The sequence below is a fragment of the Nannobrachium achirus genome (genome assembly GCF_963921795.1).
Source record: "Nannobrachium achirus genome assembly, chromosome: 10".
Taxonomy (NCBI): Eukaryota; Metazoa; Chordata; class Actinopteri; order Myctophiformes; family Myctophidae; genus Nannobrachium; species Nannobrachium achirus.
This window is the reverse complement of record NC_137819.1, coordinates 33,839,473-33,856,718: the sequence shown is the minus strand read 5'-3', so window position 1 is coordinate 33,856,718 and position 17,246 is coordinate 33,839,473. Positions and strand designations below refer to the sequence as shown.

General features: G+C 42.6%; 1 protein-coding gene across 1 annotated transcript; it reads left to right on the top strand.

The window, feature by feature from the left end:
* Positions 1-578: 578 nt before the first annotated feature.
* On the top strand, positions 579-16,161 carry LOC308292720 (polyadenylate-binding protein 1). Its single transcript, XM_080735132.1, has 14 exons — positions 579-1,400; positions 2,428-2,621; positions 4,253-4,368; positions 6,073-6,212; positions 6,932-7,026; positions 7,554-7,691; positions 8,218-8,313; positions 9,236-9,602; positions 9,974-10,084; positions 10,200-10,339; positions 11,517-11,601; positions 12,995-13,125; positions 15,485-15,584; positions 15,781-16,161. The coding sequence occupies exons 1-13, from the start codon at positions 1,202-1,204 to the stop codon at positions 15,575-15,577; spliced, it is 1,905 nt and encodes a 634-aa protein (XP_080591258.1). The 5' UTR covers positions 579-1,201; the 3' UTR covers positions 15,578-15,584; positions 15,781-16,161.
* The last annotated feature ends 1,085 nt before the right edge of the window (positions 16,162-17,246 follow it).

Below are 17,246 nucleotides of genomic sequence, written 5' to 3'. Positions count from 1 at the left end.
CAATGCAAGATGGGCTACCATACAGTACCTTTCAGGAAGAAGAACATGTAGATAACATGTAAATGCTATTGCATTTTAAATTTATTTTTGTCTAAAAAAAATGCTTCATTTCCTGAAGATTAAAAAGCATTTATTTTATTTCAATTTAATTTTCGAATTTGCCATTTCATTTTATTTGTGTCAGCCATTTGCTTCCATAGTAGTCAAGTCAAGTCAAAAGTTATAGGCCTAATTTCTTTCAGACATCGCTCGGCTGCAATTCGAAACTGGTCCCAGTAAAAAGTCAAAGCCTACCCCCTATTGCATGATTCACCAAGATACTGGAGGGCTTGATTCTAGGCTTAGAATAATGATATCAATATTTTTGTCCAGAATAGTCTCTCTTTTTTATGGCAACAGTAAACCACGCCCACAATAGCAGATCGATCTACAAGCTCACAACGCGTCGCGGAAGCGACGCCTTGTGAGCTTGTAGATCTCCTATTTTCGGAGCGCAACACGATTGGCCCTCGGTTTGCGTGACGTCTACAGCGGTATAAAAGCAACGGCTCGCCGGCGTCCCGCCCCTCATCCCCGGCTGGTAGTGCTGTGAGTGCGTGTGTGCTCCAGAGCTGAGCTCGCTCGGCACACGTTCTATAAAAAAATAAAAAATATAAAAAAAATATTAAAATATTAAAAACGCTAAAAAATCTTTAATTTTCTTTCTTTTTGTAACAAAAAATAATAATAATATAAAAAAAAAAAATACATCGGTGAAGCTGGAGTAGTAAGACAACGCTGGAAGAAGCCTGTAAGTAAACCGCACAAGACTAGAAGAACTGGCAACGAATACCGACGACAAGATTCTGAATCCACACGTTTTTTGTTGCTGGACAAGAAGCAAGGCCAAGTGGATTTGTTTTAATTTCGCGTGTATTTATTTTTAGCCAGAACTCCAGAAGGCCTGTATAGTTAGTTAACATAACTCATATTTAATACGTTTTTATTTAAATTATTGACATTCGTCTATTTTATTTTTCAAAGAAACAACACTCCAGCTGTCAACTTTAACGTTTGCGAATCATCAGGATCGTTTTAGAGAAAACAAACAAAACATCCATCCCATTCCTCTTGAATAACAACTTTTCCGTTGAGAGATCTTGTCAAGTTTTTTCGCCCCACGTCGGTCGGTCGGTCCGGGTCCGTTCATTCCAAGTCCAACATGAACCCGGCGGTGAGCGCTCCCAGCTACCCCATGGCCTCCCTGTACGTCGGGGACCTGCACCAGGATGTGACCGAGGCCATGCTGTACGAGAAATTCAGCCCGGCCGGAGCGATCCTCTCCATTAGGGTGTGCAGAGACATGATCACGCGGCGATCGCTCGGATACGCCTATGTGAACTTCCAGCAGCCAGCCGACGGTGAGTGTCACAAGTTGTAAGAGATCTGTAATAAAGCAAATGACAAGCCAGTTTCCTAGAGATGACAGCCGAGAGGTGGGTGACAACTGACGAGAAGCAGCATGCATGCATGCATGGGGCTAGCCTCGTTCCACCATCGACTGTGATAAAACTCCACGTGACTGCGTCCGACATATTGTCGGGGGTATATTGCCTAATTTATTTATACTCAGTAGTGCGACGGTGTCGCTCGCCTCCAAAAATAACGGATCTACCAGCGAATGCTTGTAGAACATTCATTTCTGGCAAGCGAGAACCTACCCAAAAGGTGTCACAAGACGAGCTCTTAATATGGACACAAGCTGTGTTGTGACTTGAGATCCTCCACACTGTACAGTTTGAGCAGAGTCATGCCTGTATAAAGACGTGTCTGACATGAGTATATCCCCAACGCTAGGTATACTAGGCTATTAAAGCAGGCTTGCCTCAGCAAAGAATCGTCTGCATTCCTTCCAGTGATAAGAAGAGAACAGTGGTCTGCATTTTTGTCTCCTGGTTTGGGTGATGTGGATCTCTCTCTACTGAGTCATGTCATTCACTGATGGTGTTTACTTTATTCTGGGGCGAAAATGCAATTATGCTATAGTCTCACAATTGAGTTTGCACTGTAATGTTAATCACCCGAAATAAATGACCTCATTTTGAGTAGCTTATTTACATGCAGTTGGTGTTCTGTGAGCTGCCAGCTATAGTCTATATAATGCAGTGGTTACAGTTTAATGTCAAGGACCCCCATAACGGAGAGTGTACAAATGGTTCCATCTGTGCAATGTCAGACCTATAAGGGTCGTAGCAGGGTCCCTTTGGAACCCTCAAAGAACCCTGAGGGGTCCCTGGGCCCCACTTCAACCACTGATATAATGCATAATTAAACTTAAAGTGGCACTGGTGCACCAAGCACATTAAAAACGCATTCCATTTGAACACTGAACCATTCACACAAGTTGATTGCAAGTTGTTTAACAACTCATTGTCATGTCCTTCTCAGCCGAGCGTGCTCTGGACACGATGAACTTCGACGTGATCAAGGGGCGGCCCGTGCGCATCATGTGGTCCCAGCGCGACCCCTCGCTGAGAAAGAGTGGTGTCGGCAACATCTTCATCAAGAACCTGGACAAGTCCATTGATAACAAGGCCCTGTACGACACCTTCTCTGCTTTTGGCAACATCTTGTCCTGCAAGGTAAAGGACTGGGCTCATCTCCCCAGGGATGAAGGTGAACCGTCATGGGTGTCTTGTAGTGTTGCTTTGCCATGGTTTGCATAGTGTGTGTGTGTGGGTGTACACCTTGTGGTTTACACTGTGGAAATGACACAGTATGCATGGCAACATAATTATGTCAACCTTAATTAATAATAGAATAGAAATATTGAGTCTACAACACGCTGGATCACGCTCCCATAGTGTATTTATTAAATGCCACCAGGGTGACTTTTCAAACATCTTTGCTCAGACTCAAGTCAGAGGAGATGCTCGAAACGTCACCAGTGTGCAGACTCTATATGTTTTTAATTTAAATGTGTTATTCTGACTGGAATTTTATAGTTTGGATGTGCAACATTGTGCATGCTTTGAACGTTTAGCTAATCTTAATTAATATTGAACCAGTGATGTGACCCATGTTCAGGAAACAATTCTAGGTTAGAATCCTTAGGGCTGTCACGTCATGACAAATAACCTAAATATACACAGAAATGACTGACATATTTGACAACTTCATAAAAAAAAGAACATTGATTATGACGATTATGCAAAAATAGTTGCGATAACCTAAAATAACTGCGATTAGACGATTTAATTGTGACAGGCCTAAGGCCTAACCCTATGCCCCTCAAAGCCCCCTTGTACTGCTTGATCAGTGTTGATAGTCAACCTGACATTTCACATGCAGTGTGAAGCTGCACAATGTGGATGAAAGGGATTGCAATTGTTATCTGCTTAAGTAGAATAAAGAGGACAGTTTTTCATAATGAATTCACCACACTACCATTGATTTCCTCACCCAAATATAGGAACTATCCCAAGTCTTCATAGAGAGAACAAGATATCCTTTTGCACAATAGAGCCCTTTCATGGTATACTTGGTTAGAATGAGCATTCATCCATGTTGAATGAAACCATCATTGTTATGTGCAAAACAACAATTGCTGTTAGTGAGATATCAACATAATTAAACTTTTGTGATCACTGGTCCTTATAAACACATCACAGTGGAACAGTAATTTCACGCTTTTCCAATGTTTCACCAAGCACATCACGGAAATTAGTATTTTTTTTAGGATACCAATGGTTATCGCTAGGCAGCCATGCTGGGAAAAAACTATTAACATTCTGTGCAAGGCTTCTATTGCTAATCCTGTTATAGTGTCTTATGAAACCTTTTTTGCTAAAGACTGCAGCTTTGTCAAATTCATTGCCACCTCCAGTCCTCAGTGGGTTGCATTGGTCCGAATGGCTGCAACAGTGACACTGTAGTTCATGGGCCTCACGTCCTTTCAACATGGACACTGGGGATAAATATTGACTACATACAAAACCATTTGACTTGGAACATTTTGAAGTTCTTTATATTCATTTTGAGGAAGCATATTTGCATTATTTTGTTTTGGTTGTTTATGAGCAGAATTGAGTTTGTTTTTACATTTAACCCCACCATTCTAATATGAACTCCCAGTAATAATCAGTAATTTCAATGCTGTAAAATGACGTATCATACACACCCCTTTTTTAGTCGATTATGTGTGAACCCAGCCATTGCATTGACATAGCATGTGAATGTGGATTATAGTCAGCATGTGTCCTCTTTTTCTAAGGTGGTTTGTGACGAAAATGGCTCTAAAGGCTACGGCTTTGTGCATTTTGAGACTCAGGAGGCAGCCGAACGGGCCATTGAGAAAATGAATGGCATGCTGCTCAATGACCGAAAAGTGTAAGTGTGTGTGTTTTTTAACTACATTAAACCTTGTGTAACCTGTGTGTGTAATAGTGGGAAATTATGCTAACTTAATGTTAACATGTGTCAAACAGATAGGACTGGTTAGGGGGGGCACGGTGGCGCAATCGGTAGTGCTGTCGCCTCACAACTACTAGTCCTGGGTTCGATTCCCGCCGGGGACGCTGTGGGTGCTGGGGGCGTGTTCTCTCCTTTTATCTGCGGCCATGCCCTAGGTGGGGTTGGTGAAAGGGCCTTTCTGTGTGGAATTTGCATGTTCTCCACGTGTCCTGTGTCCCCTCCCAAAAACATGCAGTAATCCTGGTCTTTTGATTGATTATTTTATTAGACAAAAATGGAAAACATTACAAGTATAGTCAATACAATTGAAATGTAGTACAGTACAAGTACAATTAAACACCCTACCTAAAAGGAACATCTCAATTAAGACCTTTTACAGTCTCTTTTACGTTGAAAGCCCTCTGTATTTAATTCATGGACATAATTGCGACCGTCAGGGAGCAGTTTACTATGAAAACCTCCACCGGCCGTCCGTCCGTCCGTCGGTCGGTCGGTCGGTCGGTCACACGTCACACGTCACACCTTTGCCCTGCTCATATCTCCGCATCAGTATATAGGGCTTGTTTGTTTATTGTATGACATCACGCCACATCATCAGCTGTGGACTCTGTGATGTCATCGTATCGCATCAGTATATAGGGCTTGTTTGTTTATTGTATGACATCACGCCACATCATCAGCTGTGGACTCTGTGATGTCATCGTATCTCCATATATGGCCATCTCCGTATATGGAGATATAAGTCGTCCATGCCCAAGTATGGGCTGGTGAGGTCAGACTTTGTGTGATGCGTAGGTTATCTCCATATATGGAGATTCAACATTCCAGGCAATGCTCTCTTCCCTGGTGAGAATTGCCCCTTTATATAGGGCTTGTTTGTGTATTATATGACATCACGCCACATCATCAGCTGTGGACTCTGTGATGTCATCGTATCTCCATATATGGCCATCTCCGTATATGGAGATATAAGTCGTCCATGCCCAAGTATGGGCTGGTGAGGTCAGACTTTGTGTGATGCGTAGGTTATCTCCATATATGGAGATTCAACATTCCAGGTGTAACTATGGCTACCCGTATGACGTGAGAGGTGGAGGTTGTGATATTTGTGGAGATAAGCGACCAACGGTCGCTTATCTCCCGATTAGGGAGTCTTACTGGTAAATAAATAAATAGCAAGCAATGCTTCCCCCTGGTCAGCCGGGGCAGCTTGTGGAGGGGGGTGTTCCTTCCACGCGCTACGTTCTACCGGTGACAAGAAGTGGCCTGCTCCCTCCTCATGCACTGAAGGAAGCATGAGATCAGTTCAGGGCTCTCCCCAGGTTGGCAGAATGAGAGTTGCTCTCAGGATTACAGCTTAGTCAGTTGGCACAAAAATATAGAGAAATAAAAAAAGAAGACTTGTGGCAGTAGTTTCCCATCTTTGTCTTTTCAAAATGGCTGATCTGAAAGTTCAGAATGTGTCTGCTAATTTGGCTACTTTTGCACTGTAGGTAGATTAAATATTGATGTAGTTTTCTGCCAGACAGCAACACTATCGAAGCTTTAACATGAACTGCAATGCGAGATGCTGCTCTCGAATGTTCTCTTGCTAAATGATGACGTCCTTTTTAAATGTAGATTTGTTGGCCGCTTCAAATCTCGCAAAGAGCGCGAGGCTGAACTGGGTGCCAGAGCCAAAGAGTTCACCAATGTCTACATTAAGAACTTTGGCGAGGACATGGACGACGAGAAACTGAGGGAGGTCTTCAGTAAATATGGTGAGATAATGTATCATAATAACATTGATTCCCTCACTCAAACAAAGGAATGAGGTCGCATATTCCCCAGAAATATAAAGGCCTCTTCAGTGTCTTTGTGCCAAAATGCATTAAGCATGTTTCTATTATGATGGTAGCCAAATGAAAACGTGAAATTTGAGTATTTTGTCTGCCTTGGCCTGAAATTTAAGATGTGCTACCGTTTTCATATTTTTGGGAATATGCTCACCGGATTTTGTATAAGCACTCCACTGAGAATAATACCATTGTTGCACTACTCTGTTTACAACAAAGGGACTGGGCCTTCTTCATAGAGAAAAATGTCCTTCGGCACAATTGCTAATACCCATATATTGTCTTATGAAACCTGTTTGGTAGGCGATCAAAAGCAGCTTGTCAAATTCATTGCTACCTCCTCAGTGGGTTGCATTGGTCCAAATGGCTGCAACAGTGACACTGTAGTTCATGGGCCTCACGACCTTTCAACATGGACACTGGGGATAAATATTTACTACAGACAGAACCATTTTACTTAAGAAAATGATGCTCATATGAAATTACCCTTTGTTGATAATGTTAGCGTTGGGATGCATTTCTGATGGAATGCTCCTTTACTGAGGTCGCACCACACTGCCATATCATGCCTTCCTGAATTTAATTTATGTACACGATAAAAGGTCCAAATAAAACTCACTATAGGGTGTCTTCCTGTCTTTTAGGCAATTCAATGAGCATTCATGTCATGACTGACGACAGTGGCAAGTCGCGAGGCTTTGGCTTTGTGAGCTTTGAGAATCACGAGGATGCTCAGAGGGTAAGGTACCTGGCAGCCAGCTCTACTGTAGCACTATTTAACTCAAGTTCCCAAACCGTTCCATGCTTCTGGCTGTGACCCTCCCTATTGTGCAATAGCTTAAAAAAATTACAAGACAATCTACAAGCCCACAAGGCATCACGCTGTGACACTTTGTCAGCTTGTAGATCTTCTATTTGAGCTATGTATTGAACATGGCCATTTTGAACGTAACATCATAACTGGTTTAACTTTTGAAATGTCAACCACCTAATCTGTAGCTTGGAAGCTATAACTCAAATATGCAAATGTAATGACTCGCAAAATCCGAAAGTAACATGCTGTATATAAAAAAGCAATGGAAAAATAGATTCTACAGATTTGTTATAGGGTGTTGGTCATGGAATCTTCAGAGAAATATGACAGTAGCATAGCAGGTAGTCATCTTGCTGTGACGTTTGAGCAAACCGTTAAGATGATAATGCTATGCGTAACCATTTCCTGCTAATAGCCCACAAAACCAGCTGAATTAGTTTTGTCTGCTTCAGGCCGTGGATGAGATGAACGGGAAGGAGCTGAATGGCAAGCTGATCTACGTGGGACGCGCCCAGAAGAAGGTGGAGCGACAGAATGAGCTCAAGCGCAAATTTGAACAAATGAAACAGGACCGCATGACTCGCTACCAGGTCAGTCTGGACCAGGGCGTCTTCCTTTCGTAGCACCCATAGATACACTCAATAAACAACCATGCTAGTCTGGGTTGAAAATACGGTAGTACTGAAAGTATCAAAGAAAATAATTTCACCTGTTGTGACCTGTGCCAAATAGGAATGCCAGGTTGACAGTGGTTAAAAATGGGGACCACTGTCAACTGCATAATTGCTGACACCGGTTTTGTCAAAAAAGTAAAATAATGGCAGCTATGGTATATCGGCCAAGCCGGTCTGGCGCTGTTTAGAACCCATATCTGGCATAGAATGTAGACTAGGGGAAACTGCAGCTTTGTCAAATTCATTGCTACCCCCTGTCGTGGGTTGCATTGGTCCAAATGGCTGCAACAGTGACACTGTAGTTCATGGGCCTCACGTTCCTTCAACATGGACACTGGGGATAAATATTTACTACAGACAGAAACATTTAAGTTGACATGACTGTAAGCACTCTGTAGTGAGTTTAGATAATCAGATGTGATGTCTCCATTTCTGTTTTCAGGGTGTCAACCTGTATGTGAAGAACCTAGATGACGGCATTGATGACGAACGCCTGCGCAAGGAATTCACACCGTTCGGCACCATTACCAGTGCCAAGGTAGGACCTTGAACCCCCAGTTATGAGCTGTGTGAGGATTATGATGTTCGGTGGGGATGCATATTTATCGCTGCTTCTGACGGAATGAACTGCATGCATTTCCTTTTGAGAAATGTAGGCTGTCTGATAGTTTGCTTTTTTTTAAGATTTTTTGTTGGGGACTTTTCTGCCTTTATTGATAGGCTGACAGGAAACTGGGAGAGAGATGGTTGGTGTGACACGCAGCAAAGGTCGTCGGGATCGGGACTTGAACCTGCGACGCTGCAAGGGCTGGATTACCAGCCTAGGTGCCTGGACCACTACCCTGTGGCCCAGGCCGTCTGATAGGTTTCATAATATTAACATTTTACACACAATTTTGTAAAAATAAAATAAAATGTAATCTAAAAAATAGAATTACAAGCTCACAAAGCATCATGATGCGATGAGTTGTGAGCTTGTAGATCAGCTATTTCCTTATTAGTCGTACGAAGAAGTATATAGGGCTTATTTTGACCAGATCCTATGGTATGCTTGTCCCAGGTTCGATTCGTGGGACTTGAAATTGAGTGCAGCTTTTAGTGGTTAGTGGTTATTGCTAGTGGTTAGTGTTAGCGGAATTTGCCTTGCTCTGTTTTCTTATCTTTTTATTTTTAATTAAACCTTGCTTTTATCCCCACTACTGACATTTTGGTACTGCAGCTTTGTCAAATTCATTGCTACCTCCACATTGGGTTGCATTGGTCCAAATGGCTGCAACAGTGACACTGTAGTTCATGGGCCTCACGTCCTTTCAACATGGACACTGGGGATAAATATTTACTACAGACAAAAGCATTTAATTAGTAGTACATGACACTGATCATGTTCCTCACGTTCCATCTCCTGTTTGTTTCGAACTTTTCCGTAACAACGTTGTTTTCTCTCGGTCGTTGTGTCTCAGGTCATGATGGAGGGCGGCCGTAGCAAAGGTTTCGGCTTTGTCTGCTTCTCGTCCCCGGAGGAGGCCACCAAAGCGGTCACGGAGATGAACGGCCGCATCGTGGCCACCAAGCCCCTGTACGTGGCCTTGGCTCAACGGAAGGATGAGCGCCAGGCCCACCTGACCAACCAGTACATGCAGCGCATGGCCACCGTGCGCGCCGTCCCCAACCCGGTCATCAACCCCTACCAGCCTGCCCCTCCCTCAGGCTACTTCATGGCTGCCATACCCCAGGCCCAGAATCGCGCCGCCTACTACCCGGCCGCCGGACAGATGGCCCAGATCCGCCCCAGCCCGCGCTGGACCACCCAAGGGGTGCGGCCTCAACGTGAGTTGGCCCTCTCTCTCACACGTTAACAAATGGGGAATTTGTCGTCACGGGACTGCAGCTTTGTCAAATTCGTTGCTACCCCTTCAGTGGGTTGCATCGGTCCAAATGGCTGCAACAGTGACACTGTAGTTCATGGGCCTCGTGTTCTTTCAACATGGACACTGGGGATAAATATTTACTACAGACAGAAGCATTTAAGTTGACGTGACACCAAGCATACTGTTGTGGGGGAGACTGGGGGGGGAGAAAATATACATATACGTACATATCTATCTGCAGTGCATGCAGACAAAATGGAACAAAACACTGAATATCTGTCTGGATATTGTGTTTAGATGTTTAAGCCAGTCTTTTGTATGTGTCTGTAGACTTCCAGAATATTCCAGGTGCCATGCGTCCCTCTGCCCCACGCCCGCAGACCTTCAGCACCATGAGGCCTGCATCTCAAGTGCCCCGCATGATGTCTGCTCAGCGTATCGGTTAGTCACAACCAACAACTGTATATATTGTCTCGACTGCAAAGACTTGGACGGATAAAACACAAGTACATTGGCTGTTGAGTATTGTCCTCATCTGCCCTTCCCCTCCCAACAGCTCAGACCATGGGTCCTCGACCGACTACTGCTGCCACCGCTGTCACTCCCGTACGCGGGGTCCCCCAGTACAAATACGCAGCAGGGGTCCGCAATCCCCAACAGCACATGAACTCGCAGCCCCAAGTCATCATGCAACAGGTAAGAACACACACACACACACACACACACACACACACACACACACACACACACACACACACACACACACACAGTTTTTCTTACTCTTTCTTTGTTTTGTTCCTTTATCCTTTATTGAGGTTAGACATATTTAGCAGTAGTATAGTAGTGGTATAGAGTCATTGAGAGTGTACCAGATTTACAAGTTAACGCACTGACCTGTCTTGGTGCTGAGTCACACTGTAAAGCACAGTGAATGAAGGAAGTCTCCGAATAATTCAGGTTATTAATGCTCCATATAAAAACGTATGTGGGTAAAAAGATTCAGCGCTTGCTCAGGGGACCCGGGTTCAAATTGTGGGACTTGAAATTGGCAGAGTGCAGCTTTTAGAGCTTAAGGGAATGTGCCTTGCTCTTTTTTTTCTGATCTTTTTCTTTTTAATTAAACCTTGCTTTTATCCCCACTACTGACATTTTGGGACTGCAGCTTTGTCAAATTCATTGCTACCTCCACATTGGGTTGCATTGGTCCAAATGGCTGCAACAGTGACACTGTAGTTCATGGGCCTCACGTCCTTTCAACATGGACACTGGGGATAAATATTTACTGCAGACAGTAAAGGCCGCAACCCCCAAAATAATCATATTTTAACTGGGGACCCCCCACCCTGACGAGTACTAAGAATTGATGCTTTACATTTTGTACAACACGGTTCTATTGTGAAAATGGCAGATCTACGAGCTCACAACGCCTTACGTTGCAAGGTGTTGTGAGCATGTAGATTGGCTATTTTCACAATTTCTGCCTCTAATATTTGACAATTTGGCCAATGTTTAATTTGTAATTTTAGAGGTATTAAAAAGTCCTTAAATTGTCACTTTAGAAATGTGCATATACCCTCTAAACACTTACACTTTATGTTGGTTGGTTTGTTTACTGTTGAGTGAGAAAACGATGTTGCACATTAAGTTAATCATCTGGGGACCCCCCGAAATAATTTGGCCACCCCCCCCTGGGGGTCCCGACCCACAGGTTGAGAACCACTGCTGTAGAGCACATCAAAAAGGAAGGCTCAGCAAAACTAACATTTTCATGCTCCATATTGAAAAAGTATTTATTAGCGACGTTTCAATCCTCACAGATCTTCTCCAGGTTAAAGATCAGTGTATCAGATGTAATGCTCTCTCTCTCCTCCAGCCTGCTGTGCACGTCCAGGGTCAAGAGCCTCTGACGTCTTCCATGCTGGCTGCAGCTCCTCCACAGGAACAGAAACAGATGCTGGGTAAGGCTGGCTCACCGTAGGGCATTCACCAAGTACTTGAATATTTGAATGTTCGAATATCAAAGTCACTATTCGACGTTGTTCACCGAAATCGAATATTCGCTTAGTTTTATTTTTGAGCGCTGGTCACAACGCTCCTATACGTGGCCGTGTGTGTGGGTCTGTCTGTCTGTCTGTCTGTCTCCGTGTCCGTAGCCTGCAGTAACCTTTTCTGACCACACATGTTAAGGGAGGGGCGCTGTTGCACACACACACACACACACACACACACACACACACACACACACACACACACACACACACACACACACACACACACACCACCGCTCAGTTCACACGAGTGTGATTTTTTTGTATACCTGTAGTTTATAAAGCTTGGCGAGATAGGAAGTCATAAGAATGAGTTGTGAATGCCCCCCTGGTGGATGAATTTGTTAATGCTCTATACCAGGGGTTCTCAAACCTTTTTAGGCTGTGACCCCCAAAATAAACATATTTGAACTGGGGACCCCCACCCTGACAAGCATCTGGAATTGTAGGTATTAATGTGACTCGGTTCCACAGATAAATATTGTGAAAATAGCAGATCTACATGCTCACAACGCCTCGCAACGGCGTTGTGAGCATGTAGATCGGCTATTTTCACAATGTTTGCCTCTTGCTTACTTAATATTTGACAGTTTGGCCAGTCCTGTCGAATATTCGACTATTCGAATACTTTGAGGTTGAATAATTCGAATACTAAAAATCACTATTCGTGAATGCCATAACTCACCGTTGTTTTGCACGTGTACGTATATACTCAACTCACTGCACCTCAACTCATCGTTTTCACATTTCAACGTACACATGGTGTTCATTACGTAAGACCCACAGTTTTCAATTCGGAATGAAATTGATCCATCAGACAATTCCCACTGAAGTGTTTGCACGAATGACCTACTCTCTCGTTCTGAAGAACCATGCTGAAGGCTTTAGTCTCTTCTCTCCACGTCTCTACTCGGGACCATATCGCCGACTCGGGACTGCAGCTTTGTCAAATTCATTGCTACCTCTACATTGGGTTGCATTGGTCCAAATGGCTGCAACAGTGACACTGTAGTTCATGGGCCTCACGTCCTTTCAACATGGACACTGGGGATAAATATTTACTATAGACAGAAGCATTTATTTTATTTATTTAGCAGACGTGACCGTAAGCATACAGTAGTGTATTTAAAATGTAAATTATCTACATTTTAGAAGATCAGATGTGATGTCCATTTCTGTTTTCAGGGTGTCTTTCACCTAACACCTCATGCCGTCATACAAACTGTCACCCGAGCCCCTCAAACAACCAACCAATCCTGCCCTCACGTCTTGTAACACTTCTCTCTGTTGGCTACCCCTCCAGGAGAGCGTCTGTTCCCCATGATCCAGAATATGCATCCCAGCCTTGCAGGGAAGATCACTGGCATGCTGCTAGAGATCGACAACTCAGAGCTGCTCCACATGCTGGAGTCCCCCGAGTCTCTCCGCTCCAAGGTCAGTCCTGAGCTTCAGTAACACTCATTCCCATAACACTCAACACTCATTCCCAGGTTAGTATAATCTAGTCCAGGGGTGGGCAACTTTGATGCTGGAAAGGGCCACTATATTTTCACACACACTCCAGAGGGCCACAATGCATTTACAGTCAAAAATAGCAACGCAACGTGTTTTGATCTTGTAGATCTGCTATTTTTGCAATTTTTTTAAATTGGTATCCTGAAAAGTATTTTTTTAAATTTAATTTCAAATGCATGTACAGGTTATTATATGTTACTTATGTTACTTCTTACTTTATGAACTTAATCACACATGCATTGAAAAAAAAAAAAAAAAAAAAGAACTTGTAAGCTACTAGTCATCAAGAAGATACTAATACAGTCGACTGAAGTAATTAAAGCGGGTTATGTTTGCACGTTTGGAATTATAACAGCTGAAACCATTAATATATCAGTATTTCTGATATTAACCTGCGGGCCGCATTAAGTGAAGGCAGGGGCCGCATGTGGCCCCCGGGCCGCCAGTTGCCCATGTATGATCTAGTAGTCTAACAAGACTATAGGCCCAATTTCACATCCACAACGGGGGGCAGACAACAGCGGTGGTCCTGTACCGTCTGCAGTGCTCCCCTCTTAACATTTCTACACACTGAGCTGACTGGATTGGTTCCTCATTCACGTGAATTTGCAATCTGGTGTGCGCAAGTGTATAGGGAAAGCAGAATTGCGCTGGGTTAGGGGTAGTGGGGAGGGAGTGTACTTGACAATGAATACAAATAACAAAAGTGCAAATGTATCGTTTAATGAAGTAACACGCTGTGTGAGAGTGTGGTTGCGTCCCTCTGTGACAATATACGATGGAGTGATGTGAATTGACGGATGCTTTTCAACATGGCTGTAATGTCGGCTATTCTTTCATCCGTCATGATGACAGCATTCAGATTGTGATGACAGTGATAATGCAATAAATGCATGTTGTCATAGCCTGTATCCATGATACACAATTAGATCATCACAATACTAATTTGTGAAGTTTGGGGCCAGTAACATAAATGCATGTGGATTGTGGCGTTATGGTGCCTGGGCTTAACAAATGTGGATTCATTTGGATGTAGAGCTTTTTTTTTTTAATTGTAAAGTATTTTGTGATTGATGCTACATACATTATATTGCATAACCTGTATTATACGTGACAATATTATTGTCATCGTTTTTGGTGGTTTGAGCATGTTATCCACGTGGACTGTTGTCAGGTATACATTATTTACACACAGTTTAATTATGGCAGATATAATCTTCAATGATCTGTAAAATGCAGTGTACCAATCATTCGGACACTACTGGAATTTGATTTGAACAGGCTGGGTGTGGCCGTGATATCTCGTATATTACTTTATCTCTGAGTTTTGCAGTCTTTATGTTAATGAGTAACTGCGATCAGAGGAAGACGAGATACAAGTTGCTTTTCAATGAATTTGTGCCACAAATTCTAGGCACATATTGCCAGGGCACCAACTTAACCACTACGTAATTTTAAACATTATTATAGTGATAGTCTGTTGTAAGCCGTATGTATACCTGCGCTGTCTACAACATGCAAGTCTCCTACTAAGCCGCATTACCTGTAGAAAAATAAAGAACCATCCAAGAGCTAGGATGTTGTTTGGGACGATATTGCCATGCTTATTCCTTATTAAAGCATGAAGAATAAATGTCGCAGGTCTTTGACCTGTTGTGGGTATGTCTGTGTCTGTGAAAATGTATCCTTACTTTCCTTCACGTTGCACTAGTGCAGGGGTCGGCAACCCAAAATGTTGAAAGAGCCATATTGGACCAAAAAAAAATAATAATAAATCTGTCTGGAGCCGCAAAAAATTATAAAAGCCTTATATATCGTCGTTGTCGGGTGGAAACCTTGTATGTCTAAAACTTCGTTTTGTATTTATCATTTAAAAAATGTACTAAACTAGTGAAAACAGCCGATCTACAAGCACACAACGCGTCACACCGCGTGCCGCGAGGTGTTGTGTGCTTGTAGATCTGCTGTTTTCACTACTTTTGTGCGTCAGTCTTGTCTGATGAAGCAGGGCTTTACTTTGCGAGAAAAAAAAACATACAAATTTGAAACTTGGAGATACAAGGTTTCTGCCCGACAGTGATGATAAAAAAACGTTAAAACAAAAAATACACAATAACAATACACTTTTTTCCTTTTTCATACATTTTTGAAAAAGCTCCAGGGAGCCACTAGGGTGGCGCTAAGGAGCCGCATGCGGCTCTAGAGCCACGGGTTGCTGACCCCCGCACTAGTGTGTTTGTTATGCTGTCCATCACAGTGATTCATGGTGTTGTTGTAGGTGGATGAGGCGGTGGCTGTACTCCAGGCACACCAGGCCAAGGAGGCTGCACAGAAGACTGTGACCAATGCAACAGGCGTTCCTAGCGTCTAAACCCAAGGTACTTCAGCTCTACATAATACTGTAGACACAAGTATAGTTCATGGTGTGCCCTACTTCCACAGCAACCTACTTTAATTGGGAAGAATGGGTACTCAATGACATGCATTGATATTGATATAACATGCATTGATATTGGTATGTATTCTATGCATGTGTAATCATAGACTGATCAACTTTTCCTTGTTTCTTTACAGGGAAGGGACACCTTGAGACTAGCTTCACCGATGGGGAGGGGGGGCTTAAACAATTAAAAACATGAAAATACAGAAAACAAAGTAAAAAGTAAAATCATATTTAAAAAAAGGAAAGAACTCAATCCAACCAGGCCTGGAGAAGAAAATTCTAGGTCTTGTTAATTTAAGTAAAAAAAAAGATAAGAAAAAAAGAGCAAAATAAATAAAACTATAAATTTGTGTGTGTGGGATTTAGAAGAGATCATGACATTTGGAAGTGATGAAACCATTTTCTTTTTAGCATTTTATCCCTTTTAAATGTTTTAATGTTTGAGCTGTGGTAGAAATGCAGAGACAGCCCAGCATTGTGAAATTTCCCTTGACCTTTGCTTGCTTGAATAAAACTAGAAAAAGAAAAGAATTAGCTCTTGTGTTTTCATTCTGAGTCACTGGTTTCTACAGACAAAGTTGTGCCATCGGTTACAGCGGCATAATGTGAATTCCTATTAACACATAATTGAATGTATCTTCTTCTTTTCAAATCTTTTTTATTAAGGTACAGTGTAACAATGAGGCAGGTACACACACATATTGTTGACACCCCAAGTCCCATTCCCTCACAATCATTGGTACAAAATAGCACACGATCTGAGGCCATCACGGTTCGTACAAATTCAGTATAAAGAAAAGAGACCCTGCCCATAAAGTATAATAAAGAAAACATTTTTTCCCCTCCATATACCCAATTAGTGTTAAGCAAATTCTCCCATTCCCATACTCTACGCTATACCCATCCCTGCTAATCCCCATAGTACTCATTGGGAGGGTGAAGACAACAACGGGTATCCGATACCCGATCCGTAATGCCACCATCTTCTATTATTTAATGTATCTTCTGAACAATACATTTGTATCGCAGTGAATTAATAGAAAGACTAAAGCATTATGGTCTTGATGTATCAAGTCTCGCTGACATATTCTATCACCAGTGACCACTTCCTCACTAGTACTTGTGCCAATGATTAAAGATTTAACATTAATTCTGGGATCCGTCAGGGTTGTCCAATTTCAGCATATCTCTTCCTTCTCCCTATGCAACTACTTTCTATTCATTTTAAAAATAGCAATGTAAAGGGCCTCTCTATAGTCTGTAGAACGCTATCCATTACACAACTAGCAGATGACACAACCCTTTTCTTAAAAGATAAATCTCAAATTGGTGAAGCCCTCAAAGTCATTAACACTTTTTCATTGGCCTCTGGTCTCAAATTGAACATTTCAAAGTGTGAGCTTCTTCCAGTTAAAAACTGCGCGGATGCTGTTATTTCAGGGGTCCCTGTCAAGCACAAGGTTAAATATCTTGGTGTTGTAATCAAAAAGGACCAAAGCTCTAGATTATCAGAAAATTTTGACCCTCTTATTGCTTCGGTCCAACAGAGATTTAATCTTTGGCTTCAGAGAGATTTGTCCATTACTGGGAGATCATT

Excerpts from the sequence above, each read along its gene's own strand:
- LOC308292720 (XM_080735132.1), top strand. The coding sequence starts at position 1,202 with ATGAACCCGGCGGTGAGCGCTCCCAGCTACCCCATGGCCTCCCTGTAC. Across the intron at positions 10,340-11,516 it reads CCCAAGTCATCATGCAACAG|CCTGCTGTGCACGTCCAGGG; the intron begins GTAAGAACACAC and ends TCTCTCCTCCAG. Across the intron at positions 11,602-12,994 it reads GGAACAGAAACAGATGCTGG|GAGAGCGTCTGTTCCCCATG; the intron begins GTAAGGCTGGCT and ends CTACCCCTCCAG.